The sequence below is a fragment of the Agelaius tricolor genome, unplaced genomic scaffold (assembly GCF_023055355.1).
Source record: "Agelaius tricolor isolate 1412-34295 unplaced genomic scaffold, bAgeTri1.0.p SCAF_19, whole genome shotgun sequence".
Classification (NCBI taxonomy): domain Eukaryota; kingdom Metazoa; phylum Chordata; class Aves; order Passeriformes; family Icteridae; genus Agelaius; species Agelaius tricolor.
The window spans coordinates 920,968-947,058 of record NW_027269279.1 but is presented as its reverse complement, the minus strand read 5'-3'; the positions used below and the strand labels follow the sequence as shown (position 1 = coordinate 947,058).

General features: G+C 48.8%; 1 protein-coding gene across 11 annotated transcripts in view; it reads right to left on the bottom strand.

Annotated features, from left to right (window-relative positions):
• Nucleotides 1–26,091, bottom strand: part of ARHGAP17 (Rho GTPase activating protein 17) — a 43,538-nt gene that overhangs the window by 15,451 nt on the left and 1,996 nt on the right. For all 11 annotated transcript variants that reach the window (XM_071444803.1, XM_071444806.1, XM_071444805.1 and 8 more), the window contains exons 2-9: nt 10,309–10,348; nt 6,463–6,567; nt 5,200–5,276; nt 4,022–4,133; nt 3,743–3,819; nt 2,935–3,046; nt 2,209–2,277; nt 1,974–2,055 (exon numbers count right to left, since the gene is read on the bottom strand). In XM_071444803.1, the coding sequence (XP_071300904.1) occupies nt 1,974–2,055; nt 2,209–2,277; nt 2,935–3,046; nt 3,743–3,819; nt 4,022–4,133; nt 5,200–5,276; nt 6,463–6,567; nt 10,309–10,348 (674 nt within the window). The remainder of the gene's footprint in view (nt 1–1,973; nt 2,056–2,208; nt 2,278–2,934; nt 3,047–3,742; nt 3,820–4,021; nt 4,134–5,199; nt 5,277–6,462; nt 6,568–10,308; nt 10,349–26,091) is intronic.

Sequence of the window (26,091 nt, the reverse complement as noted above, 5' to 3'; positions counted from 1 at the left end):
ACAGCAGGAGTTTAACAGCCCTTGATTGGTAAAGTCCCTTGGATCATGAGCAAAGAGAAAATGAGGCTGCTGGTGGTCAAGAAAAAAAATACTTCTGCATCTTTCTGGATGGAAAATCACATACAAATTCTGTGTGTAACTGGAATTGTAAATAACAAACCCCAACAAGTGCCAGCACAAGGCTGCACGTTCCAGTAACACTGATTTGGCTCTGCAAGAATCTGTGAGGAAAATTTTGTCCAGACTGCATGACCTGGGCTGATTTTGGTTTTAACTGCATTTCAGGTGAATAACAACTGAGCTGTTTTATTCCTTAAATTTGATCTCTTAAATCAGCAAATTACAATGGGAGTTAAGAGCCCCAGTGTATCACATCAGAACTACCATGGTAACAGCCCAGCACCATAACATTCAAATTTTCAATTTCATTCTTCAACTCTTGTTTAACTCCAATTTGCACAAATTTCTCCAAATTGAATGTGAATTTCTTCTTTCCTATAATTTATGTTCTGACCCATTTCTGCTACTTTAACTGAAAAAATGCAGATGTAAAAGGTTATTGTTAGTACAGATGTGTTATTTCTTTTATGTGGAAAAGAGGCCAAGAAGGACAAAAACTTCAGAGGACTTCAAAGAGTGCTCTGAAGGCAAAGTGTTTCTGCAAAGGATTTAATTCACCCCTTTTACAAAACCACATCAATCACCTCCCTTGTCCTGTTTTAGTCCCTCTCATTGGTTAACACGCCATGAGATGCACAAGGCATTTCCCAACCTCTGCAAATTACAGCAAACATTAGGAAAAGAAAGCTCAGCACTTGTTCAGAGTGCCAGCTCCCATCCCTGGCAGTGCCCCAGGCCAGGCTTGGAGCAGCCTGGGACAGTGGGAGGTGTCCCTGCCATGGCAGGGGTGGCACTGGATGGGCTTTAGGGACCCTTGAACCCAAACCTTTATGGGATTCTGACTGGCACTGCAGCTAGGAACACAAGGTGAGAAATTCCCTGCATTCAGCACTTGGCCACCACAGCTCCCAGCCCCTTCTAGGGAGGCCAGTTCTGAAGCCTTTGCTGCTCAGCTGCTCTGTCCCAACTTTCCATGCAAAAATAACAAATTTCAAGCAGCCATATCCACAAAGAACCTTCTGCACAGCCCTGCTGCTGTAGCAGCATCATCTCCTCTCCCACAGAGTGCAGATACCCCACAGCATTTTCCACAATGCTCCCACTGATTTATGTATTGAATTGGTTCATCTTTAACAACCTTCACCAGCTGAAGATACCTGAGCCTGCCTCAGACTGTATTTGCCCTCAGACTCTGTTCACCTATTGCTCCAAAGATTCAGGGACAGCCCAGCCAATATTTTGGGGAGTAGTTTCCAAAACACACAGTGCATCTTCATCCCAAAGGAAGCCCCCTGGCAGTGGAAGCTTAGCAGCAGTTCCAGTTCTTCTTAGGGAAGAAATGAAGCTGTACAATTCCATTTTTTAACAGCTGATAATCAGCACAAGAACCCAAACTCTCTGTTTCCCTGCATGCAGTGCACACTGGGGAAGAGGACTGCACAAAATGAGGGAAAAAAAATCCAGCTCTTTAAAATCCATGGAGTTTTCCTGATAATCACCTGTAAGCACTCAAGAACCAAATCACAGTGACACTTCCATTGGCCTGATGAGCCAGCTGTGACTCAGCAAAAGGGCACAAGGAAAACAGCTAAGCAAATAGGAAAACCCTTCCTTTAGCCCAGTGGGTATCAGAGAGATCCTTAATTAATATTTGATTAGTGTGTTAAACATGGCTGGAGAGCTCTGGAGAACAGGAAGATGGAATTATGCTCGGGAATGTAAAACTGTTAAGCAGATCAAAATGGCCTCATTAAATCAGTCTGCATGCAAGAGAATCAAGAGAGAGGAGGAGAATATTGTGCATAGGTGGCACAGGCAAGGAGAAGCATCAGCCAGAGCACAGGTTACTTTACCTTGATGGGCTTGAATTTCGGGTAGGACCTTTTCTATGACTGCTAATGCTTTTCTATGGTAATCTGCTTGTGCTTCTAATAACTGAGAACAGAAGCCACATTTTAAAAACAAAAAGAGCATTAGCTTCTGATGAGCACATAAGACAAGACTAAAGGTTTAGCACACAAATGCCACCTCTGGAACGCAGTGTGTGTGCCCAGCTGTGCAGAGGCAGAGCCCAGGGGCAGCACTCACCGTGACAAAGCAGCGGGCGTACTCCCCCTCCTTGGACACAAAGCTGTACATGTCTGCAGCCAGCTGATCCTTTGGGGAACATGCAAACCAGGACAGCACATTTACTCATCTCAAACCACACAGGCTCCTTGATTGTGTTTATTTTGCCTGCAGGAAGTTTGAACTAAGAAGCTGTAATGCACCTGCTCTGATCCAAGTGCTCTGCAAGCTTCAATCATTTCTTCAAAATGATTTCAGAATCTTTACTCTGGTTTATCCAGCAAAGCAGTTGCCCCCTTCAGTCAAGGACACATTGCCATTCAGTCCAGTTATTTATAGCACTCAAAGACAAGTACTAATGAAAATGGTTTCAGTTCTCAGTACTCAATGGAGCACTTGCTGCTGAGAAGTGAAAATGAATGTGAGCTGCTCAGAGGTGTCACAGCTCCTGGGAGGTGTCACAGCTTCAGTTTCCTCCAGGTGCCTGCAGCCACACTGCTGCTCCATGGCACCCTGAGCATTCATTCATGGCCAGGACACAGCTGGCTCAGAGTGAAACTGAAAATAATGTCCAGTACCCAACCCAGAAACACCCTGCATGGAGTTCCTCATTGAGCTACAGCAATCCAGAGATCAGCTGGCATGAAAATGCCCCCAGGACAGGCACTGTCACAGCCACATGATCTGCAGCTGCACAACTGGGCAATTCCATGGGAGCTGTGGAAGGGACACTCATCCTGTCCTTACCTTGCACTGCTCTACTTTATTTCCAGCTTCATCCATCTCTTCCTTAAGAGATTCTATTTTTGAAGGATGCACTTGGAAATTTGTTCCTGAAGTCTTGTGGGCTTGGTTGTATCTGGGGAAGAAGAGTTTCATTCTGTGAGAATCAATATTCAACACAAATCTGCATTTACGGCTCCCTTGGAACTGGTTTCTCTCTCCAGGAACAATCCCCACAGCTCCAGAGGTTTTCCAACAGAACCAAAAGGTTCCAAACACAGCAGTCACGACATGCTGACATAACCCACCAGCAGCTACAAAACTCACCAGGATCCTGTGTCTGCCCCATGCCAGGGGTGTGGAATATGCTGAAAATGGCTCCCCCAGGTCTCAGGGCAGGGTAAAACCATCCCAAGGCACCCAAGGGTGAGGTGGACAACCCAGGAGCCTCCCAAGGAGATGGCTCCACACAGGGCTGTAAAAGCACCTGCTGTGGTTACACAGGGAGGCTCCTGTTCACTCTTTGAGCTGAGAACTTCAGTGATTCCTTATTTAAGTTAAGCACTTGTACGAACTGGAAACTGGATGAGTTTCCAACATTTTTCCAGTTATATAAAGGCACGTAAGAACTCTGAAATCTTGATTCTGTTTGGATCTAGCAGTCATGGATCCTCTTCTGGTGTAATTGAAAAGTCAGTTTGTCTTTTTTCACCCATTGCCTGCTCACAGCAGCATTTCAGGAGCAAGCACCAGAGCAGAGCAGGTGCCATGAGATGCCAACAAGGAGCTCACAGGGACAGAAAAGCAGCCAGGAACTAAAATGCTCTCCTACCTTCCCCTTGCAGAATCCCAGTCCAGCACCAGCTTTGCAAGCTGCTTCCTCTGCTTCTGAATGTTTGGGATCTCTGTCTGAAATGAGAATTAGAGGCCTACATTCAATTTTAAATTGTGCACTGTAACAAATTCCATGTTGTAGGTTTCATACCCACTTTCCACCACTAACACAGGGCTCCTTAAAACAGTTTTTGAGTACCAGCACTGAGATAACCCCCTTTTGCTCAGTTTATGCATCAATCCAGATGTGTTCTCCTCTCAGGCTGAGCTGTCTCACCTCTGTCAGCAGGCACAGTGGGTCTATAACTTCTCTCTCAATCTGTACTTCATGCTGGGAGAGCTCCATTGCCAGTTTATTCTCTGCATCCCCACAGGTATCCAGCATTTTCCTGAAAGAATTACAGAAATTGTCATGGCAGTTACTGACTGAAGAAGGACTGAAGGCAGAGCAGAGCTGTAGAAAGCAAAGCATCCCTCCATAGCCTGAACCCAACTGCTCTGTGCTCTCTTGGAGCAACCTGGGACAGGCAAGTGCTCTTATTAAACCTTTTTCTTCTAAATTCCTGAGCCATGACAGCACTTTGGAGGCTTTCAGACATCCAGGTGATTCCAGCAGCCTTGAGGCACAGAAGTCACTCAGTATTTATTTCCAAGCCCATCCTTCCATCTCACAGGGAAACTGCTCCATGCCCTATTTCACTTTCTCCTAAGCCCCTTTAATGTGAAGGTCTTGACACCCTAATTCCCAGCAATCCCATCCCCAGCATCTCAGGCTCCCAACCCATGACCTGACCTTCATTTTATGCTTGTTATAAGGAAAACCCCTATTCTGTAAGATTTTTAGCCAGGTTTAAATCTCCTGCAGTGGCTCAGAAATATGTTCTCAGAGGTTTCTGAGGTCATTCTACACTGTCTCCATAAGAATTCCCACCAGCAATGACAAAACCCACTTGGCTCCAGGAATTCAGCACAGGCAGGTTCATTTGTTTCAGCACTTTCCTGTTAATTGCAAATAACCTTGCCAGGATAGATAAATCTGGGCTACTTTGAACTAGGAGCCATTAATGCAAATTGCCATTATCTTAAGTCATCAATTCAAACCTGCAGAATGCAGCTTAAAATAAAAATGCAGTTTAATTATAGAATACACAACATTTTAAACTTCAAATGGAGATGATAATTCTACTAACCCACAAAGAAAAAAGCCATTTTAAAAGCTTTTATGATAGCAGAGAATCAGAATCCTCTGGAATGTAATTCAGCCTAAAACTTGTCCCCACATCATTCCAGAAAAACTGCTTGCTCACAGTTTCTCCCTCTGGATTAGAGAAAGAATCTAGAAATATTAAGTTTTATTAGACTGAAACCAGCCTTTGTGCACGCAGAGGTTCTAATGAGAGCCCTGCAGGCAATAAGATGTCAGACAGCAAGTCAGGGAAAAAGGCAAACACTTACCCCAGCAGAGTTTCATCACTCAGCTGGATGGAGCCCTCCTGCATGTTTTGAGCCAGAGCTGTTAGAGGAAGTTTTTTCTGTGGAACAGAAGGAACAGTGCTTAGCTTGGTGCTGCTCACTCTTTCCAGCACATCCCCTCTCAGGTTCTCTCCCCTTCCATATGGTTTCTATTACACAAACACAGCTCATTCTTGGACTCCAGGAAAATGCCAAGTCACAAAAAGTTTCAAGACTCCTGTTCTCAGACACTCTGAAAAGCACTTTCTTCTCAGTTTTAGCTGGAATGACTGGCCCAAAGCGTATCCCAGCCACTGCCAAGGAGAGATAAACAGCTTTGAGCTGAGATTTAAGCACCCAGCTTCTCACCTCTCTCACCTGTGTGCCCCTGCTCCAGGTCTCTGTTCCTCAATAAAAGGAAAGCGGGAATGTGATTTCTTTCTGCCTCTGATGCTCTAAGAAAACCCACCTACAGCTTTGCTAAGGGGGGCAGAACCAAATGTGTACAGAAAAGCATTTCCAGCCAGCTCAGCTGTCAGGGGCCCAGGGCAGCTCCAGACCTGAGGAGCTGGGGCAGAGCTGCAATCACCTGCCCTGGCTGGGCAGAGCTCCAGCTCATCTCATCTCATCTCATCTGCCCTGGCTGGGGCAGGAGAGCCCCCAGCACCCAGCAGGGACACCAAGTGTCTTGGCACTGCTGAGCTGCTCCAGCCTGTGCTGGGGTCAGGTGGCACTGGGCTGGCACTGGTGTTTCACTGGGATGTCACTGGGGTGGCACTGGGCTGGCACTGGGGTGTCATTGGAGTTTCACTGGAATGTCACTGGGGTTTAATTGGACTGTCACTGGGATTTCACTAGGATGTCACTGGAGTTTCACTGGGTTGTTACTGGGGTTTCAATGGGGTGTCACTGCGGTGTCCCTGGGGTGTCAGTGGGCTGTCACAGCAGTGTCACTGGAGTTTCACTGGGGTGTCACTGGGCTGTCACTGGGGTTTCACTGGGATGTCACTGGGCTGTCACTGAAGTTTCACTGAAGTGTCACTGTGGTGTCATCAGTGCCAGCAGCGAGATGCCCTGGCAGAGCTGTGCTGCCCTGGTGGCACTCTGGCAGAGCCCTGCTGCCCTGGCAGAGCCCTGCTGCCCTGGTGACACACTGGCAGAGCCATGCTGCCCTGGCAGAGCCGTGCTGCCCTGCTGTCACTCTGGCAGAGCCGTGCTGCCCTGGCAGAGCCCTGCTGCCCTGCTGGCAGCCCCAGCTGTACTCACGTGTCTCTTGTCAGGGTCAGTGCCATGCTGGCCCTGCAGACAGGCAATCAGCCTCTTCTGGGCCAGGTGGCACACGGACCTCACGGCGTCCAGCCGCCTCTCGATCTGCTCGGCCACAGGGGAGGAAGAGAAAACAACACAAAAACCAGAAGTTATTTCCCTGGCCTCAGCAGAAAACCTTCCCCCTGGACCACACGCTGCTCTGGGCTGCGGATTTCTCAAATTCTCCAGCTTACAAGAAGTGCAGCTGCTTAGCAGAAGTGCCTGACAGCAAAAATGCTTGGGGGGAAACTGAAATTGGTTTTTCTCTTCAGTGGCACAGGAATTCAGTCAGAGCTCATGGCACTGGAAAGTGGGAAAGGGAAAAAGCATTGCCCTGCTTGGCACCTCAGCAAAAGGGAATCAGGGTGGCACCTGGCATCTGAGATGAATGGCACATGCAGGTACCCAAGATACTACTTTAGAGAGAAAACTGTGGGAAAACTCATCATTTTCATCATCTTCACTGTGACCTTGTGAAGTAGGTGCTGGAGACACATCTGACAGCTCCTTCCCACTGTGCAAACCTGTACTCCAAGCTCCTCCTGCACGTCCTTCCCTGGCTGTTAAACACAAGGACAAAGCTCCCACATGCTGAGCAAAACAGAATTTCCAGGGAGAGACTACTGAGGTTCAAATGGGATATGGAATTAAAAAATAGGAGTCAAAGCCCAAACAAGAGTTCTGTTTATCAGCATCCAATTCAAACATGGCTTAATACACAGCCTGTGAATAGGACAAATATATACACGATAAACTGTTCTTGTAAGGGATTTAAAGCAAGGAATTTGGACTATTCTATTTCAAAGAACACCAAAAACAAACACAGAGATGAGCAGTGGGACAGAACTGCTCGTGGCACTGAGCTCTCTGTGCACAGCACCCAAAGAATGCTGTTTATCTGCATTTTGATGACTCACCAAGAATAACAGGAGGCCCTTTGGAATGGGTTCTATTTAAAAAGCAAGGGGAAAAAAAAAAAGTAGATTTCATCTGTAGAAAGAATCTGAACAGATTCCAGTTTTTGATACAGCTCTAAAATCACTTTTATTATATTTTCAGGAGGGCAAAATGAACCCAAGTTGAAGTGCTCAAAACGATCAGTAAAAATCTATTAGGGTAGAAAAAGCTGCAGAGAAACTGCCCAGAGATTGCTCTGAGAGCACAAGGCTCTGCCTTTTATCTACAGAGCATGGAGCAACAAATTCAAAATTAAATCCGGGTGGGAAAAGTCCATAAGGAGATCAATGAACAAGCAGGTATTGTTTGTGCCCTATTGCTGCAGCTAAGACTATTCACTTCCCTTGTGTTATCTTCAAAATGAAATTCTGGAATAGTTTAGGGTGGAAGGGACCTTCAATCCCATCCAGGGCCAGGGGCACCTCCCACTGTCCCAGGCTGCTCCACTGTCCAGCCTGGCCTGGGCACTGCCAGGGATGCAGGGGCAGCCCCAGCTGCTCTGGGCACCTGTGCCAGGGCCTGCCCACCCTGCCAGGGAGCAAACACCACCACCACATTCTAAGCCATCCTCCTGTCCCAGAATAATTCCCTTTTGCAAGGTCAGGCAGTTCTAACACTGAGCACAGGGTGTCCCACACCTGAGCCCCTGGCACAGCCTGGGCAGCCCTGCCTGGGGCTCCTTGGAGAGCTCTGCAGCTCCCACAGTGCCGAGGCTCTTGCCAGGCACCCTGAGCTCTGCAGCTCCCACATGGCCGAGGCTCTTTCCAGGCACCCTGAGCTCTGCAGCTCCCACAGTGCCGAGGCTCTTGCCAGGCACCCTGAGCTCTGCAGCTCCCACATGGCCGAGGCTCTTTCCAGGCACCCTGAGCTCTGCAGCTCCCACATGGCCAAGGCTCTTTCCAGGCACCCTGAGCTCTACAGCTCCCACATTGCCGAGGCTCTTTCCAGGCACCCTGAGCTGCAGAGAGGGCAGAGGACTGACAGCAGAACATGACCCCACAACGTCAGTCCTACCCTCTCCTCTCTGATCTGCTCTCTAGGGCAGAGATGGCAAGAACACCACAAAGGACATTAATCTCCCTCAAGCCACCTCTGAAGTGACAATGTGACCCAGGGGCCACGCTGTCTGTCCCCTCAGGCCATCCCCAGAGTACAGAACATCACACAATTGCTTTATTATCTGCCACGGGGCGTGCCAGAAAGCAGGGCTATTGTAAAGGCCTTTTGAGCACTGAATTATAGCCCTTGTCTTCAGATGAAACACACTGAACAGACACTTGAAATGGAGCACAACCCTTCAGAAAACAGAACAAAAAAAGGCTGCAACAATCCTGTGGCAAAGCTTGGGCTAAATATAAAAAAGCCCAACTGTGAGCCATGTTTGTGAAGTGAGCAGCACCATGTTTCCAAACTCGTGGGTTAGATAAGAGCCTCCTGCCCCTGCTCAAGCCCCCAAGAGCAAACAAACAAGTGAGTAAATTCTTCCACTTGGGTGTAGCCAGGCTGCTCGGGGCCTGGGAAAGCCTTGCTTGCAAAATTTTTTTGGCAACAAGCAGCAGAGCTTTTGGCTTTCACTTCTTGTTACTATTCTGCAGCTAAGCAAGAAACCAGCTGGGCTCTCACAGGCTACCAAGGTGTTTAACATCCTTTGTGCCACTGAGCTGCACACCTCCTCAGAAACTAAGAACAGAACTGTCAAACCGGGAAGGGATTTTTAGTTTAAATAAAGCAACCCCCTGAAAAGAGGGTGAAATGTTTCAGGTCCCTGTTACACTGGCACAGGGTGCCCAGAGCAGCTGGGGCTGCCATGGATCCCTGGCAGTGCCCAAGGCCAGGCTGGACAGGGCTGGAGCAGCCTGGGACAGTGGGAGGTGTCCCTGCCATGGCAGGGGTGGCACTGGATGGGCTTTGAGGTCCCTCCACCCCAAACCAGTCTGGGACTCTGTAAGTCTGGGTATTTGTGCTGAACTCATGTCTGAAGGCTGGCACACTCCCTCAGGTGCCTCCTGGACCCGGAGAGCTCTGAACCAGAGGCAGCTCCATCACCTGCCTGCTCCACCTGCAGGCCCTGAGCTCAGGCTGAGGTGCTCTGTGATGAATCAGGAATGAGCACCACACTCGAGTCCAGGAGCAGCCAGCCCGACTCCCCTCCCTGATCTGTGCTCCTTTCACAAACCCTTCACAGAGAAACCAGGGGAAGACAACTATGTGGGACAAGTCTGCAGGCAAATCTGCTCCGTGGAATCAGTCACCCTTGTTAATGTGACAGTTGCAGCTTAAATTCCACCACGAAAGTCGTGTTTGATGAGATGATAAATCTGCACAGAGATGACAAGTCTGCAAACAAATCGATGTCAGCATGACAAATCTGAGAACAAGTATCACAGCTAAACAAGAAGCAGTTGTACACTCACTTCAAGCAGTAACAGACTTTATTAGTGAGCACTTGGGATGATTTTTGTGCCACTTCTGTTAAGGCCCAGTTGATGTGTCCAGGTGAAAGCAGTGAGCACAGAAATCAGCTGTGCCCAGCAGGGTTTCCTCCTCCTCCTCAGACAGACTGGCACACCACCAGCACCAGTGGCTCCTGGGGAACAGCAGGCCTGTTCATCTCATTAAAAGCAGGAATGGTTCCTCTTCCACTCAACCAGGCCGTGTGATTGCACTCAGAAACAGAAATAACTGAGTTTTTCTACTCAAAATGTACCTGTGTTTTCAGGTGCTGAAAAATCCAGGGTTCCATCCCTGACATGTGCAGTATTTCTCCCCACACCAGGTACTCCACAAACCTCAGAAAGCTCACACATCACAGCATTAAAAAAATACATATGAAGCATGTTACAATACCTGCAACAGGTCTTCACTGAGTACCTCTGTTCTCTCAGCCCTAAGGGAGGAAAAAAGACCATTGTCAGACAACTGGCATGTTCAGGGTCCCAGATTGCCTCAACAATTCCAACAAAACCTGCTCAGTTCCAGGTTATGATGCCATGACAGCAAACAGCACCATGTTCACCTGTCCCAGGGGGTTTGTGAAGCCCTGACACCCCTGGAGTGCCCACCCTGCAGCACAAATCCACTGCACCAAGCCCCAAATGGTGATTCCAACTGCACCTGGAATAAACCAAAGCAAACTGAACCATTGCACCAAGCCCCAAATGGTGATTCCAACTGCACATGGAATAAACCAAAGCAAACTGAACCATTGCACCAAGCCCCAAATGGTGATTCCAACTGCACCTGGAACAACCCAAAGCAAACTGAGCCAATGCATCTGAACCACTGTACCAAGCCCCAAATGGTGATTCCAACTGCACCTGGAATAAACCAAAGCAAACTGAACCATTGCACCAAGCCCCAAATGGTGATTCCAACTGCACATGGAATAACCCAAAACAAAGTGAACCATTGCACCAAGCCCTAAATGGTGTTTCCAACTGCACCTGGAGTAACCCAAAGCAAACTGAACCATTGCACTAAGCCCCAAATGGTGATTCCAACTGCACCTGGAATAAACCAAAGCAAACTGAACCATTGCACCAAGCCCCAAATGGTGATTCCAACTGCACATGGAATAACCCAAAGCAAACTGAGGCAGTGCACCTGAGTGTACGGGAATATAAAGCCATGAGAAGCACAGGGGAGGCACCATCCTCTCTCTGAGCTGAAGCACTGCAGAGCTTTATCCCTCAGAAGCAGTGGGGATAGCAGCCTGAAGCTCCCACAGCCAGCCTTCACCAGAAACCCCCATCCCCTCATCCTGCTGAACTCCCAGCACTAAACCAGAGGGTCTGGTGCTTGACAAGCTCAGCAGAATCCATGGCATTCCCAGGAAAGGCTGCCTTCCACAGAACAGCACTTCCCAAGGCTGCAGACACTCTCCTGTCCCTGCACACACCTCACACCCCTGCCAGCCCAGCTCACACAAACTTAAACTGTTCAATGTTGACACAGGTTTATTTGTTGTTGGCTCTGTGGCTCTAGCAGTGATTGAGTCTCCCTTTGCCAGGCCTATAAAATAAAGATAAATTCAGTTTCCCCAATCTCTCCCTGCCTGCGCTCACCGTTACTACACATCTACAGCAGGGAGCACTTGGAGGGACTCCAGGACACTCTCTTCCTGTTCTGAGAGTTTCCCCTGCTGCTGCCAGAGTCCCTCAGCTACTCCAGCCCTTATCAGCTCCTGCAATCTGTCAAACAACCCCTGCAAACCCGGGCACGCACAGCAAGCTCGTGTTCCTGATCAGCCCTCAGCAGCTGAACGTGCCAAAAGCCTCCAAGGACAAGATTCCTTCAGGTTTGGGTCGGTGCTTTTAAAGCATTTATTTGAATTCGATTTTACAGCACATTATCTGCTTCGACTAGTTGTGAACCATAAGGTGCTTAATAATTAAATTATTAATAGCAGATTAATAATTTAATTATTTAAAAAAAACCCAGATTAGTAATTAAATTATTAAGGCAGCCAGAATAAAGTAAAAGCTTAGAGACTCAGCCACACTCAGACAAAAGCAGCTGAAATACTCTGACAGCACTGCAATATTTATTTGTTGAGGAAAACACAGACAAGATTGATAAACTTTTCTCCCACCCAAACAGAAACATTTCGTCTGACGGAAATTACATCCTGTTAGAGAGCAATTATTTATACTTATTATTTATATATTTATATTGTACTGCTGCATAACCCACTCTGCTGTAACCACAACTTTAATTCAAACCCCCTCAAACATTAGAATAGAGCTTCCATACAACTTTAGAGATACACAAAGTTTGGTTTCTCCTTCCCTTTCCCTAGGATATTCTATCCACTGGAGTGAATGGTGGTGCCTCAGTACTGTGCCAGCAGAAGCTTGCTCCCAGTTTAAATGTGCTTACCCACATAGTGTGGATCATTGTGTGAAGTGCAAAATAATTGTATTTATTTTTCTCAAACTGATCTGGTTTCTGCAGGGCGCAGAGCCCCAGTGGCACAATGCAGGTGTCCTCCCTGGGGATGCTGTCCCTGCCCTGGGTGGCAGCAGGAGCAGGGCCAGGCCAGGCAGAGCAGAACAGCCCCTGCTGGTGATGTCAGGCTCGGAAGTGCAGCCAGGGAAAACCTCACCCTTCCTGCAGGCCCACATTCCACCTTTAATAAGGAAGCCAAGAAAGAGCCACTAAATAATGTTGTTTTTCAGTGATCACAACCATGAAAGAGAAGACTCAACCCTGTGATAGCAGCACAGCTCATCTCCTCTCTGCACAGGGGAAAGCAGCAAACCATCAAAGGGACCTGGCTCCCTTGGCATTAACCTCTGTCTCCCTGGAATTAACCTCTGTCTCCCTTGGAATTAACCTCTGTCTCCCTGGAATTACAGGTATGACCAGTTTGAAGTTTCCACCCAACTTTGAGGGATGCTAATTCCTTCTGCCAGATAATCAGGGAAGCAGCAAACTTCTAAAAAAGAACAGATTTCCACTGCTAAACGTCTGTCCTCAGCCCTTGCTAGGGTTTATTTGCACCTTAACTAACTGAAGCAGTGAAGAAATCCCTGGGAACGTGGGATTGGGCACACAGGGCTGGCACCCCACCTGCAGCAACAGCACAGGCTTCAGCTGCCCCAACCCCAAATACCTGCTGTGCTCCACTGGAGCAGAATGGAGCTGCTCCCCTGGGGAAGGAGCCCTGAGAGCTGGAGCTGCTCTGCTGCACCACAGGAACCCTGACATGAACCAGCTGGCACTGAGGCCTCAAGGCAGCAGTGCCTTTTAAAAGACTGATTGTAAAAAACACAAGGGAACAATCGTTTGTTATGGCTATAATAATCCTCTTAATGACAGAAAGGGATAAAAGTACTGAACCCTCTGAAACCAGCACAAGGTCCTGAGCAGAGCTGTGAGCTGCCCTGTGCCTGCAGTGCCCCTCGTGCAGGACTCTCTCATTTGACAGAAGCAGCTGCCCATGTCCCCCCTGGGCACAGAGCCCCAGGCTGGCAGCAGGGCAGGTCTGAGCACAGCACAGCTGCCAGGCTCAGCCAAAGCCTGAGCAGAGCCAGCCGTGACCCCGTGGTGCCAGGACACCCAGGAACTGCCATTTCTAACAAAGCTCCTGCTTCTTCAGGCAAATTTGCTTTTCAGGACAGTAAATACAGTACTTAGCATGGAATAGGATATGGGACAGAAATGCTGGTGCCATTTCCTACTTGTGGGTGGCATGGCCTTAACTCACTCCAAGCAGAAATCCCATTGGTTTTACAGGGAAAGACTGCACCTTTTTATTCTAGACATGTTAATCACAATACTTTGGCTGGCTGTGACATTTTAAAAATGCATTCCACGTGCCCCTAATTGAACTCCTGTCAGAGTGCTTTATGGTATAATTCCTTTTAATTCCCTTCTGTCTGACCTAGCCTGAAGCCCAGCCTAGCCACGGGGCTCTGCTGCAGCTCAAAGCCTGGCTTGGCCCAGGCAGGGTGGGCAGAACAGCTCCCAGCCCACAGGTTAAAAACTCAGCCATTTGTCCCCAAAATGTCTTGGTCATTCTGCAGCTCCTTCACACTTCCAGGCCAGAAGTCTTCTCTGCACATCTGGAAACAGCAGGTGGGAATTGCTGAGACAAAAGTGTTTATCTTCCACCGGGAAAGAATTTACATTTTCATGTATAATGTTTCATCTAAGGAGCATCTGAGAGCCCCCTGGTCCTGCCCATCACTGGGGCATCAGGACTGAAGCAGGGCTGATCTCCAAGGCAGGTGAAAGCTACAGAACCACTGCAAGAGACATTTTACAGGGGCTGGGGGAATCCCTCTGTCAGATACAGGAAGGAATTCCTCCCTGGCAGGGTGGGCAGGCCCTGGCACAGGTGCCCAGAGCAGCTGGGGCTGCCCCTGGATCCCTGGCAGTGCCCAAGGCCAGGCTGGACAGGGCTTGGAGCAGCCTGGGACAGTGGGAGGGGTGGCACTGGATGGGCTCTGAGGTCCCTTCCACCCCAAGCCATCCCAGGACTCTGTAGAATGCACACTCCTGAAAGGCTGGAAGGAAGGAAGGAGAGCTAACCTGCCACATGAGCCACGAAGGCCTGGCCAGGGGCAGCAGCAGAGGTGACTCAGTTGAAATGTCACCCTGGAGACAGAGCCTGACTCACCCAGCAGCCGGGCAGGGCGGGGGCCCTGGCAGAGGTGATGCCATGGCAGGGCAGGGACAACTCCTCAAGCCTGGAAAGGTTTCAGTGGGAGCAAGGAGACACCCAGCCCAAGCTGGAGACAGAATTGCAGCCAGCCTTCCCTGCTGGGTGGTTTTCCCTCAAACAAAGCTGTGTTTGTTACCAGGAGGAACCAGGCCAGCCTCTGGTGAGGTAACACCGAGCACCTTGGCGGGCTGGCAGCACATCCTGCCTGCTTTCACATACAATAGGCAGCACTTGCTGCCAGGAAAAATGAAAGAATCAGCAGCTCTGCTCCAAAACAAGGGATCCAGAATTAGATGACAATTTCCCTTCAAAGAGCTTTGCTTTTCTAACACTCACCAAGACAAACTCCACAGAAAATACAACTCCAAGGTGTTTCAGGACCGAGTCACTCCTGCCTGTTTGACCTCAGGCTAATTTTTGAATGGAAACCAGCAGGACCCAAGGTAAACATCAACATTCTGAAGTGGGTTTCAACTGTTCAAAAATAACTCGGAGAACACGGTCAGGTGCTAGTCACCACTCACTCTCAGTATTAGTATTTAGGGAACACCACAACCAGCCACCAGCAGGACTTTTAGTTTGCCTCCTTATTCTCATTTTTCACCCCAATTAAAAATGTAAGCTTCTGTGCATGTATTAATATTGATTTAACTGTAAATCTGGTGACCACAGATGTTTCAGTGATGCAGAAATCCCACCAAAGGCTGCTGTTCTGGAGCTCACCCACCAGCTGCAGCTCCTGTGCTTCCATCCTTTACAAGTGCTTTAAAAATGGTGCATCACCTCCAAACCATTTCAGTGATCCAAACACCTCAGAGCTGCACAACTACAGCCCAGGCCTCAGGGAGTGGGTAAAGAAAGATTTCTGCTGCTTTGCCTTCCTTCTTTACGATCTGTGCCCGGTCACTCAGTGTGCCAGCTCAGCTCTGACCTCTCCCAGCTGAGCCCTGGAGTGGGAGCTGCTGTGTGCTGTGGAGAGCAGAGCAGGCTGCAGGGAGCAGATAATCATCTTGGCAGGAGAGCACAGAGCTCCTGAGCAGGGCAGGGAAACCCAGGACAGGCTCTGCACAGGAGGGGACTGGAATTCCTGCCTGGTGAAATGGATCCAAGGCTGGGCTCCGGAGCCAGGCTGTAAATTTAGCCCTGGAGAACAAGCACAGCTCAAGCCAAATCCCATTTTCAGGCCACTCTGGGAGGGACAGGCACTGCAGCAAGGCCCTGCACAGCTCCTCCCTGTGAAACACACTCTGAGTGGTTTTAACATCACACCTTGAGAGCTCCACCAAAAGCACTGGTGGCTGCAGTCCAGCAAAGCCGGGCTGATCGCCCTGAGCCACAGCACTGCAGACCTGACGTGAATTTGAGCTGAACTTTCTGCAGGCAGAAATACAACTGTGGTTAAAAGCAGAAGCCCATTTGCAGCAGTTTTGTTTGAGGGAAGGAAGCCATGTTTCAGTGAGCAGCCTGAGGAGTCCAACAGCTTTAATCCTCAGGGTACAAATACAGATTTACAATTCAGTAAATTGTAAATCCAATTGCTTCCCATCACCTGCTATCCCAGCAAACCACACACTGACTGCTGACCTCCTATTCCATACCTAGGACAAAGTCACAGCTATTAAAGCTCTCCCCCGTATTCTTTTTGACTTTGAAAAACCCCAAACCTCTGTCAAGCAAATAACAATGTGACTTCTTTTACAACGTGCATTTGATTGGTGAAACTATTAACAGCTTCTGAAGGAAAGGTGAAGTGCTGCTGCAGGGGATTAACGTTCTAACTGCTAAAATCCAGTGGTGGTCTCATGTTTTGTTCCCCAAAGAAAAAAGTCCTATGACAAGCTGTCATAAATTAGTGACCAAAAAACCCCAAAGAAACCGAGACAAACTTTTTAAAGTTTCTGGTGTGGCTTATCAAATGTTGATGTATTTCCTATGCTTTGCTTTTTCCCCCTTCAGTACTACAATCTGCATTTCTTATGCTATACTTTACTACAGAACTTCAGCTTTCCAAACATGTCAGTTTATTAACATAATTTATTTTAAGAAAAGGCACACACACTCCATACCACATCTTGGTAACTGCTTTTAATATTTAACTGCCAGGTATTTATTTACATTTAAAAGTTTATTCTCACACAAGGTCTCTCCCAAGCAAGAACAACCTCTTACTTATGCAGAATCATTCATGTCAAATTAGCTGGGTACAGTTCTGCTATAAGACACAGTCCAGAAAGCAATCTAAATAATTCCTGAATTGTTATTCCCGAATGTCAGGTGTAATTTTACAACCCCTGAGTGCCAACAAAGCAGCAGGTGCTGCCAGAACAGGAATTCCTGTGCTTTGGGCCACAGCAGCAGCTCCAGGTGAAATTTAACCTGGGCACCAGGAGCAAGAAAGGATCCTGCAGCACCTGGGGGCCAGGGCCTGGCCAGGGCTGCTCACCTGGGCCCTGCAGGCACCCAGGTGTGTGCCAGGGCCTGGCCAGGGCACGGAGCAGGGCTCCCCACAGCCTCTGTCCTGCAGGGGAGCATTTCCCTTCCCAAATGTGAGCTGGGGCTCCCCACAGCCTCTGTCCTGCAGGGCCCTGCCTGGAGCATTCCCCTTCCAAATGTAAGCTGGGGCTCCCCACAGCCCTGCAGAGCCCTGCCTGGAGCATTCCCCTTCCAAATGTGAGCTGGGGCTCCTTCCAGCCCTCCAGAGCCCTGCCTGGAGCATTCCCCTTCCAAATGTGAGCTGGGGCTCCCCACAGCCCTCCAGGGCCCTGCCTGGAGCATTCCCATTCCCAAATGTGAGCTGGGGCTCCCCACAGCCCTCCAGGGCCCTGCCTGGAGCATTCCCCATCCCAAATGTGAGCTGGGGCTCCCCACAGCCTCTGTCCTGCAGGGCCCTGCCTGGAGCATTCCCCTTCCCAAATGTGAGCTGGGGCTCCCCACAGCCCTCCCTGCCCGGGCTGCAGTCACATCCTGCACCCCAAACTGCTCCCAGCTGCCAGGCTCCTCTGCTTGGCACGGCCGGGCAGCAGCACCAGGACACGCACCAGGACACGCTGGATAGGGACAATAGGGACAGGGAAATGTGTCCCTTTCAGCAACAGCAGCCACTTAAGATCAGCTTAAACTGGTAATGGAAGTGCACCCTGGGGCTGACACTGCATTCCCAGGAGGTGACATCAGCTGGCAGAGCTGCTGCACAAGGAGCTGTGTCCTCCTGCTCCCTCCCTGCCCCAGCAGGAGCATCCCCACTGCCAGCAGCTCCAGGACTGGCCTGGCTGCCAGAAAAGGCATTTCCCATTCTCAGGTGGCCAGAGGGGTGAGCTCCAGGGGCTGGGACAAAGGGAAGGGCAGCTGCAATCAGGCTGGCAGGGCTCTGGGCACCGAGGCAGCCACAGGTGTGAGCAGAGCCCAGAGCTGGGGATAACACAGGAGGGCTCAGAGACTCCCCCAGTGCCTTTGGGAGCTTGTACAGTTGAGTGAGTGCAGTCCCCTTGCAGTTGGTAGTTTTTAAAGTTCCCTGAAAAGTTCCCTTAAAAACTACCAAAACACCCTCCAACATCTCCTTATTTCCACTCCAGCCATGAGGCAGGTGGATTAGCACACACTCAAGACATTTTTGAGCATCATGATTTCTTTTCCCAGAAGTCTTGCATTGTCAATTGCTGGAAAGGGCTCCAAGAAGCAGCACTGCCTTTTCCACTGACAAGCTTTCTACAGGACAGACATGTCTGAATAGGAAAAATATGCACTACAGGAATGAACAAAATTCACTGAACTGCTGAAAAAACCTTGGGCGTTTTTTGTGTATCTGGTTCCTTTTTTTAAAAACTTTGACAAGACAAAGGGGAATGGCTTCACACTGACAGCAAATAGGTTTAGATTAGATATTAAAGAGTGAGTTCTTCCCTGGGAAGGGGGTGAGGCCCTGGCACAGGGCACCCAGGGATTCAGGGGTTCCAGTCTTGCATAAATATCAAAAAACTCCAGTCCAGAAATTATTATTTCACCAAAGGTAAAACACTGTTCTTTTTTAATGTATTGCCCAGCCTGATCTATTTTAAGTTTGGGGATTCACAAAACTGGCAAGAGAAAGCCTTGGAGAAGGAACCAAACTGAATCAACACAAGAAGCAAAACAAGGAAATGCAGAAAAGGCAGAACAATGAAGCAGGAATAGAAAGTCAGGCTGCAAAAAAGAGCTGGAAGCATTGAAATAAGAGCAAAAAGGCTGCAAGGGAATCCGGGATCTGAAGTTATGCAAAGTCAGCTGGGGACAAACCAGGCACTATTCCCTATGCCCACGGTTTCACAAGGGAGCCTTTGCGCTGATTTCCTGATTAACAATTAATGGCTGAGCCCTTGATTGTGTTTCTGCAGGAGGAGGAGGAGGAGGAGGTGAGGCATCCCCGGGATCCCACAGGGCTCCTGCGCTGCTGCTCTGGCGTTGCCTGGACACAGCACACACAGAGCCAGCGCCAGGGCTCCCACTGCCACTGAAACCCAGCCCTGCCCGTCTGAGGAAAGCAGGAGCCTCACACTAACCGGGGTTTATGAGCCTGCCCTCGCACACACGCCTGGACCTGCTGTTACAAAAGCAGGATTACTTTAGCTGGCTGTGCTGTCCCACAAAGCCCAGCAGCTCAGAACACTTAATCTGCTGTGAAACCACTCTGCAGCAGGGCACAGCAGCTCCCTGCTCAACCCAAAGAGGAGCTGCAAGCTCAGCTCACACACTGATTTCTCTGTATGAGAATATCAGGTTTTTATCAGCTTCGTTTCCTACAGAAAATGGAATTTTTAATCTGAGGATTGATGTTTCCTAACAATTGCTTGATATTTATATGTGAAGAGTCTGCATTTGAGTAACTGCTGTATTTGCCACAGCCATATCTCAGCTGTGACTTTTCCAACTGCCTGCAGGACAATTTATCTTCTAAAAACCAGCCCACCTTTGAAATTAACTTTCCTGTCACTGCCTACAGCAGCTTTCTTACCTTTAAACACGGAGGATGTGTTACCTGTGTGTACAACAGCATTTTCAGCTCTCACCGTGACCTACCTTGTCTGTGCAATATTCAGCTGTACAAGCTACCACTTTTCCTTTAATAAATTTTAAATTTCACTCTGGAAGCATCACTGGGATCCTGAGAAACCAGCGAGGTTACGTATACAAAAAATCCACTGCAGCACCGTGGAGCACAGGACAATCTGCAGGAGAGAAGGACAAACTGCTCCTCTGTTGAGCCCCAAAGCCCTGTGGCCACCCTGCACCCCGTTGATTCCCTGCCCTGCAGTCACCCCGGGATGTCCCTGGCTCTCTGCAGTGCAAAACTCCAGCAGACACAATCCCTGTCCAGGAAAGGAGGCTCCACCTCAGCCAGAGGAGCTCTGCTGACCTCACCCAGCTGGCCCGGGCTCGAGGAGCTGTTTCCTGGTGGGAATTGCACAAGGATCCCGACTGTCCTGTGGATCAGCCATGGAACAGCAGCTTCCAGCTCCAAGGCTCCACGGCTATTTGCTTCCTAAGGAATAAATTTTAATCAAAAACCACAGAGTCTTGGAAGGATTTGGGTTGGAAGAGACCAAGGGTCAAGTTTAGCCTTCCACGACAGTCAAAGAGCCTGAAAATGGAATCTGGTACAGTAATCCATCCAAATCACTTGGTATGTCACCAGCAATGCTGTGAAGGCACCTGGCTCTGAATTACTGCAATCAGACTTCCTTTCCCAGTTGAACTGGTGTTTAATCAAACTGCCCTGGCTTCAGGTCAGAGCTGTGCCACAGCCAACTGCTGCCTCAGACAGGGCCCAGTGCTGTGGGCTGGAGGCTCTCCTAAACGCTGAAAATCAGACCTACTTCACTGAAGTCACAATTCTTTTCTTTCTAGAAACTGTGCAGAGTATTAGAAAACATTTCTAACAACACAAAGACACTTTTCACTTAACCCTTTCCTAGAAAGATCCTGTTGTTGGCATTTCATCATTGCTAATACAACGACCTCTAACAAGCAGCTCTGGCCACAGATCCATTATCATAACCTTAAAATAACATGCAAGTGTCTAAGAAATACATTTGCCTTCATCAATTCCAAGTGTATCCCATTACAGCATCAGGCTGGAACAGACTCTTACATCACCTCTGGCTATTTCAGCAGATCAAATCATGACTATTTCAAGATTTTGACTCTGGGCATAACATGATACTAAAATTATTCACTCTGAAGAACCACCATCAGACCAAGTGAGCATCAAGGAATCAACCACGGTGGGGATTATTTTGTTTATATGAATAAACATCAGGAGGGAAAGAGGCGCCTCCTGTGCCTCCAGCTGAGCCACTGCCACTAAAGCAGATCTAGGGGTACCTCTCCCTCCCTATGCTGCTGTTGTGTCAGACACCAAAGCCTGCACCCTGGATGCACCTAACCCCTTGCACAACATCCCTTCCCACTCCCCCAGCGGCTCCAGCCAGGAATGGTGACTCAGGCTCTGGTTTCGTGCTGTGGCAGAGCACAGCGTGCCAGCTCTGGCACTGCCCTTCCTGCTGCCCTGCACCTCAAACCCTCCTGGAACCCCCTGGCAGTCACCTGTACAGAAAGAGAAGCCTTTATTCTTCATTTTAAGGCATTGCAAGCCAGGCTTTCTCGAGACAGAGGCTGCCTTTATCTTCACACTGCCTGAGCAGGGAGCCCGAGCTGCTGCAGCAGAGCAGATCCCAGGGTGTCTGTCTGGATTGTGAATATTTTATCAGCCCTCTCATCTGCTTCATCAAGCAGCAGCTCAAACACAGCCAAAGGAGAAGAGGACATGCATGCAAGAAGACAACTAATGCTACCCAAATCCCCCAGCTTGGAATCTTTTAATTTCTTATTCTGCAACAAAAATCTCAAGTATTTTACCCACTGCCCCCTCAGCACCTGACACACAAGTGGGACACAAAGTTCAAAGTTATATAGTTACTTTTTTCTTTTCACCAGCAGGCTTTAGCTGGTTCCTACTGGAATTCACAACAATTTATCATTCAAGTAAACAAAATTTGGTTTGTTGCTTAGTTCTCTCTGGGAAAGAGAAGCTTTGGGCTGACCTAATTGTGGCCTCCCAGCACCTGAAAGAGCTGATGAGGAATAGGGGGACAGACTGTTCACGAGGGCCTGCAGTGACAGGCCAGGGGAATGGCACCCCCAGGTCAGGGGGGACACTGAGGACATGGTGCTGTCAGATGGCACCCCTGGCTCAGAGCTGGGGACACACAGGTGGGAAATGCCACCCACGGGATCCCCGGGCATCACACCCTGCCCTGGCACCGCCTCTGGGGCTGGGCAAGGCATTCCCAGGTTTCATGTGGTCTGGAAGCACATCACAAGCCATGAGCCTTTCAGACTGAGGGCTGAGCAACCACTTACTCATTGATTTCAAACCTGCTGCTGCCCTTGTAAGGCTACAAGAGAGAAGTTCCTTAAAAACACAACGTCATTTCTGCAGTGTCTAATCTTCAGGATTCTTCATGACCTGGACTTTAAACATGAGATCATCTTGGCCCATGAGGAATTACAAGATGCTGATAAACTCACTGCCTTTACGAAACCTAAAGGAAACACCAGAACCAGGCCAGCATACATTGTTTTCTTCCCCATTTACAGGTGGAACCTCTGGTCCTAGCAGGGTTCCAGCACAGCAATCCAGCAGCTCAGCCTCACAGGTCACCCCAGGCTCTCCACCACGGCTGAACACTGGAGGAAACTCACTACAAAGTCCTCACCTTCAGTACATTCAGGTGATTTGATTCTTTCCTTTGGCTTCAGCAATGTGCTTTGAAGGGGACATGAACCAATGGGATGAACAGACATGCTCATAAAATTCAACCTAGACACAGCTTGGATCCAACTTCTAACATCCATTTCTGGAATTACTCCTATAACCTGTGGTCTATGACTGTGATAACACAGTCCCAAACCCCCCATGGGTGCCCAGTCTCACCACAAGCAGCACCCCCAAACACAGAATAGCTGCTTTTCTATAATTGGAACCTTGTCCTGCTAGAAAAATCCAACTCCCAAGCTGCACAAGCCATTCCATTGTATCACAGGTCCCCAAAGGGCGCAGGAAACAGATAAATGCAGCGATATGGAGACTTTGTTGAGGCGGCTGGGGTAACTGAGCTCCTTCCCTGCTCCCACCCCACATGGAAACCCCACTTGGCTGAGTGTTGTGCCTGTGCAGAGCCCCCAGGGCAGCTCCTGTCCCCAGCCCCAGATGCTTATGCCAGCAGTGATCCCTGGGCTGTCATTGCCCACGCTCTGCTCCCACCAGGGCCTGACCTGCAGCCCCAAACCCTGCCCCAGCATCCCCCTAATTAAATCCACTCAGACTCCTTTAAACCCATCATTGCATTCAGCTGCCATCCAGAAAGATCTAATGCAATTTCCTAATTAGAGACCTGGAACTTCATTTGGAGATAAACAGGAAATGCTTAAGATAACGATTATAAACACTGAAATGAGATTTTTCTTTTCATGAGCACTCCGATGGAGACAAATGCCAACCTGCAAACTCCCTGTAAATATGAAATATTCCAACCCTGCTTACCACTTCTTCAAATACCTCTGCCAAACACAACGAGCAGTGCAAGTAAATAACACTCAGCAGGTTTAACTTCTATTAAAGGATGTTTGGGTGAGCCAGAAATTTTCAAGTACTGGGGTCATACTCAATTGCTTTCCCCCTCACAAAACCAGGAAAACATTAAAGAAATTCTTTGCTATTAAATGGCACTGTACAGTTAATGTTATATTGATGGAAGTGTTGAGGGAGATGGATGCACTCCTGTTTTACCACCCTGGACACCTGAAAAAGTCAGTTTCAAAGTACTACCAACACAACATGAAGAAGCAAAAAAACCTTCCTACAGTAACAACAGGCAGAGCAGTTCTGGGAAAGACAAGAATCAAGGATAATGCTTTAGTGGGAAAAAAAAAAGGAATAATTTGGACCATCCACATTTTCCATGAAGTATTACTAGAAATTATTGCTTTCCAGCAGGTTTTCCATGTACAGATAAATGCAGGCAGCTCCTCCTTGTACAATATTTCAGTATCAGGCACTTTAACATAACTTGCTTTAATGTAATAATTATGTTACAACTCCAGTTCCAACTCAAGACTCGGACATTGCCAAGTGGCTTGAAGAAACACTAAATATAGCTCAGCACAGTAACTTTTATGCAGACACGAGCTATTAAAAGCCATGTTCCAAATCTCCTGGTGAGTCACAGCAATGCCATGAGTGCAGGGCCTGGAAAAAACCTATTTGTACACAAGGAGTTGTATTTGAGCAGTGGGAAAGGAGCACAGAAGCTACAGAAAGTCAGCCTCTTGCATAAAACCAGAGCCTTCTGAGGCACTCTCTGGGCTCTTCCAGATTTCTAATTAGTCAGAGCTGCCTGTCCCTGGCTTAAATTACTGCAGGAGCCTCAGGGCAGATCGAGTATCTCTCCCAGCAAAGGCAGTAAGAAAATCCACCTGTCTGATCTGGGGTGACTTCACCAGACCCAAACCTCCCCAGCAGTTGTCTGGAATCATTTTAATCAGAATGGCACTGAGGGATTGCACCTAAAGGATGAAGAAAGAACCCGATGGCAACAACAGCAGCAGCAGTCGGATCCCCAGAGGGCGGAAGCCCAGCTCTGGAGATTGTCACAGCCTGAAATGTCATTAATTACCAGCCTGAGCTCTGTAAGCAAACAGCACCACGCAGACCTCTCCATGGGCTCGTTCCTCATGGAAATTACTCAGCTATGTAGTTCAAATGCTTATTAGTGTATCAGTGCAAAGCTTTGATGACAATAGCTCTGAACATTTATTTTCATTAGGGATGACTGCAGCTATAAAGGAGAATATTCCCCAAGCTTCTAATCAAATCTGTCTCCTTTGTAATTTACAAAAGGGTAAAAGGAAACCAAGACAAGCCCTTGTAGACAGGTGAAGAATGACTTTGCTGACATCAAACACAATGCCATTTCAATTCCTGAGCCCAACACTCAGGTGCTGGAGTGAGGATCTGCTCAGGGAGCATCCCAAGGGAAGGAACAACCTCACCTCCTCAAACCTGTGAGATCCCAAACCAGCCCTCAACTGCTCCGTGCCCAGGCCAAGCACACACAGCTGCTCCCAGTGCATACAAGCCCTGTGCCTCCAGAGAGATAAAGGTCGAGAGGAATTAGGGCAGAAATCCCACCAAAAGCACTCCCAGCACGTGGCCTCTAAGGAATCACAGGCCACCTGAAATTCATGAAGCTCTGAATTGAAGTTACTCCTTTCTCCTCCACTCCCTCCCCAGCTATTTTTTTCAGCCTAACTGAACTTCCCAGCTGTTTGCAGCTGGATTCAGAATGTAGCTCAAGATAAAGCCAGCTCTGAGCTGGTTCCTCTGGGTGATCAGCCCTGTGCCCATTGTGGGCAAGATGCCATTGATGGCATTGCATTCATTCATCTGATGTGGAACTGATGATTTCCTGGCCAGCCCGGCCTCTGCTCACCTGCAGGTCCCAGCCCTGCTTTTTGGGAATTATCCTGACTGGGTGTCAGAACCTTTAGGATGCCATGAGCACCAACACATACCAGGACTCCCAGCCCACTCCTCCAGCTAAGCCTGCCCTGAGATCACCTTGTGGAGCCACCTCCAGTGCCAGGCTGTGTCTCAGTCACCCTGCCCAAGCTCTGATATTTCACTCTTTAGGTTTCCCAGGGCTTGTGCTGCTCCCTTCAGCAGCACTGACAACAAATCTGTCCAATATACGAAATATAAAGTCCTCAGCAGCAGATTGAACACTTAAGGCAGCCAAGAACATCCATGAGATAATTGCTGCAAAATATTTAACACATCTATTAATTATTGTGGAATCCTGTTCCACTGAGCTAATCCCCTCTTTAATTAGTTTCCTACATGTATTTCATAACTCCATATAATTCCATCTGTGGACTCACAGCCTTCTCATAAATGCCATTCCTCAGCTTTGATGGAGCTCTTGCCCGTCCTTTCTAATTTCCCATATTGAGGTGCTACTTCCCTGATGCCAGGTGTGGTATTTGGGGTGCAAGGCCCAGCATGGCAGCCCTGGAAGCTGCCTGGAAGAAGGGCAGTGTCATTCCCCCCTGCACTCACACAGCCCCAGGGGAACCTGGCTGCTCTCTCACAGCCCAGGAACCTCAGAGGGAGAGAAAAGCAGGGCAGGAGGGGACAGCCCTTCCCAACACAGCACCAGGAGCTGCAGCAGCCAGGCAGGGATCAGCCCCAGGGCATGGACCCCTCACACAGATCCCAAATTCCTCCCAGCACTGCTTCTCCTGGCAGCAGCTCCTTCCCTGCAGGGCTGCCCATGGTGCAGGGCCCTGGAACATGGAGCCACCACCCCTGCAGGCAATTCACACACCCACAGGGAGCCTCCTGACCCCCCCATTCCATCCCAGTGTGA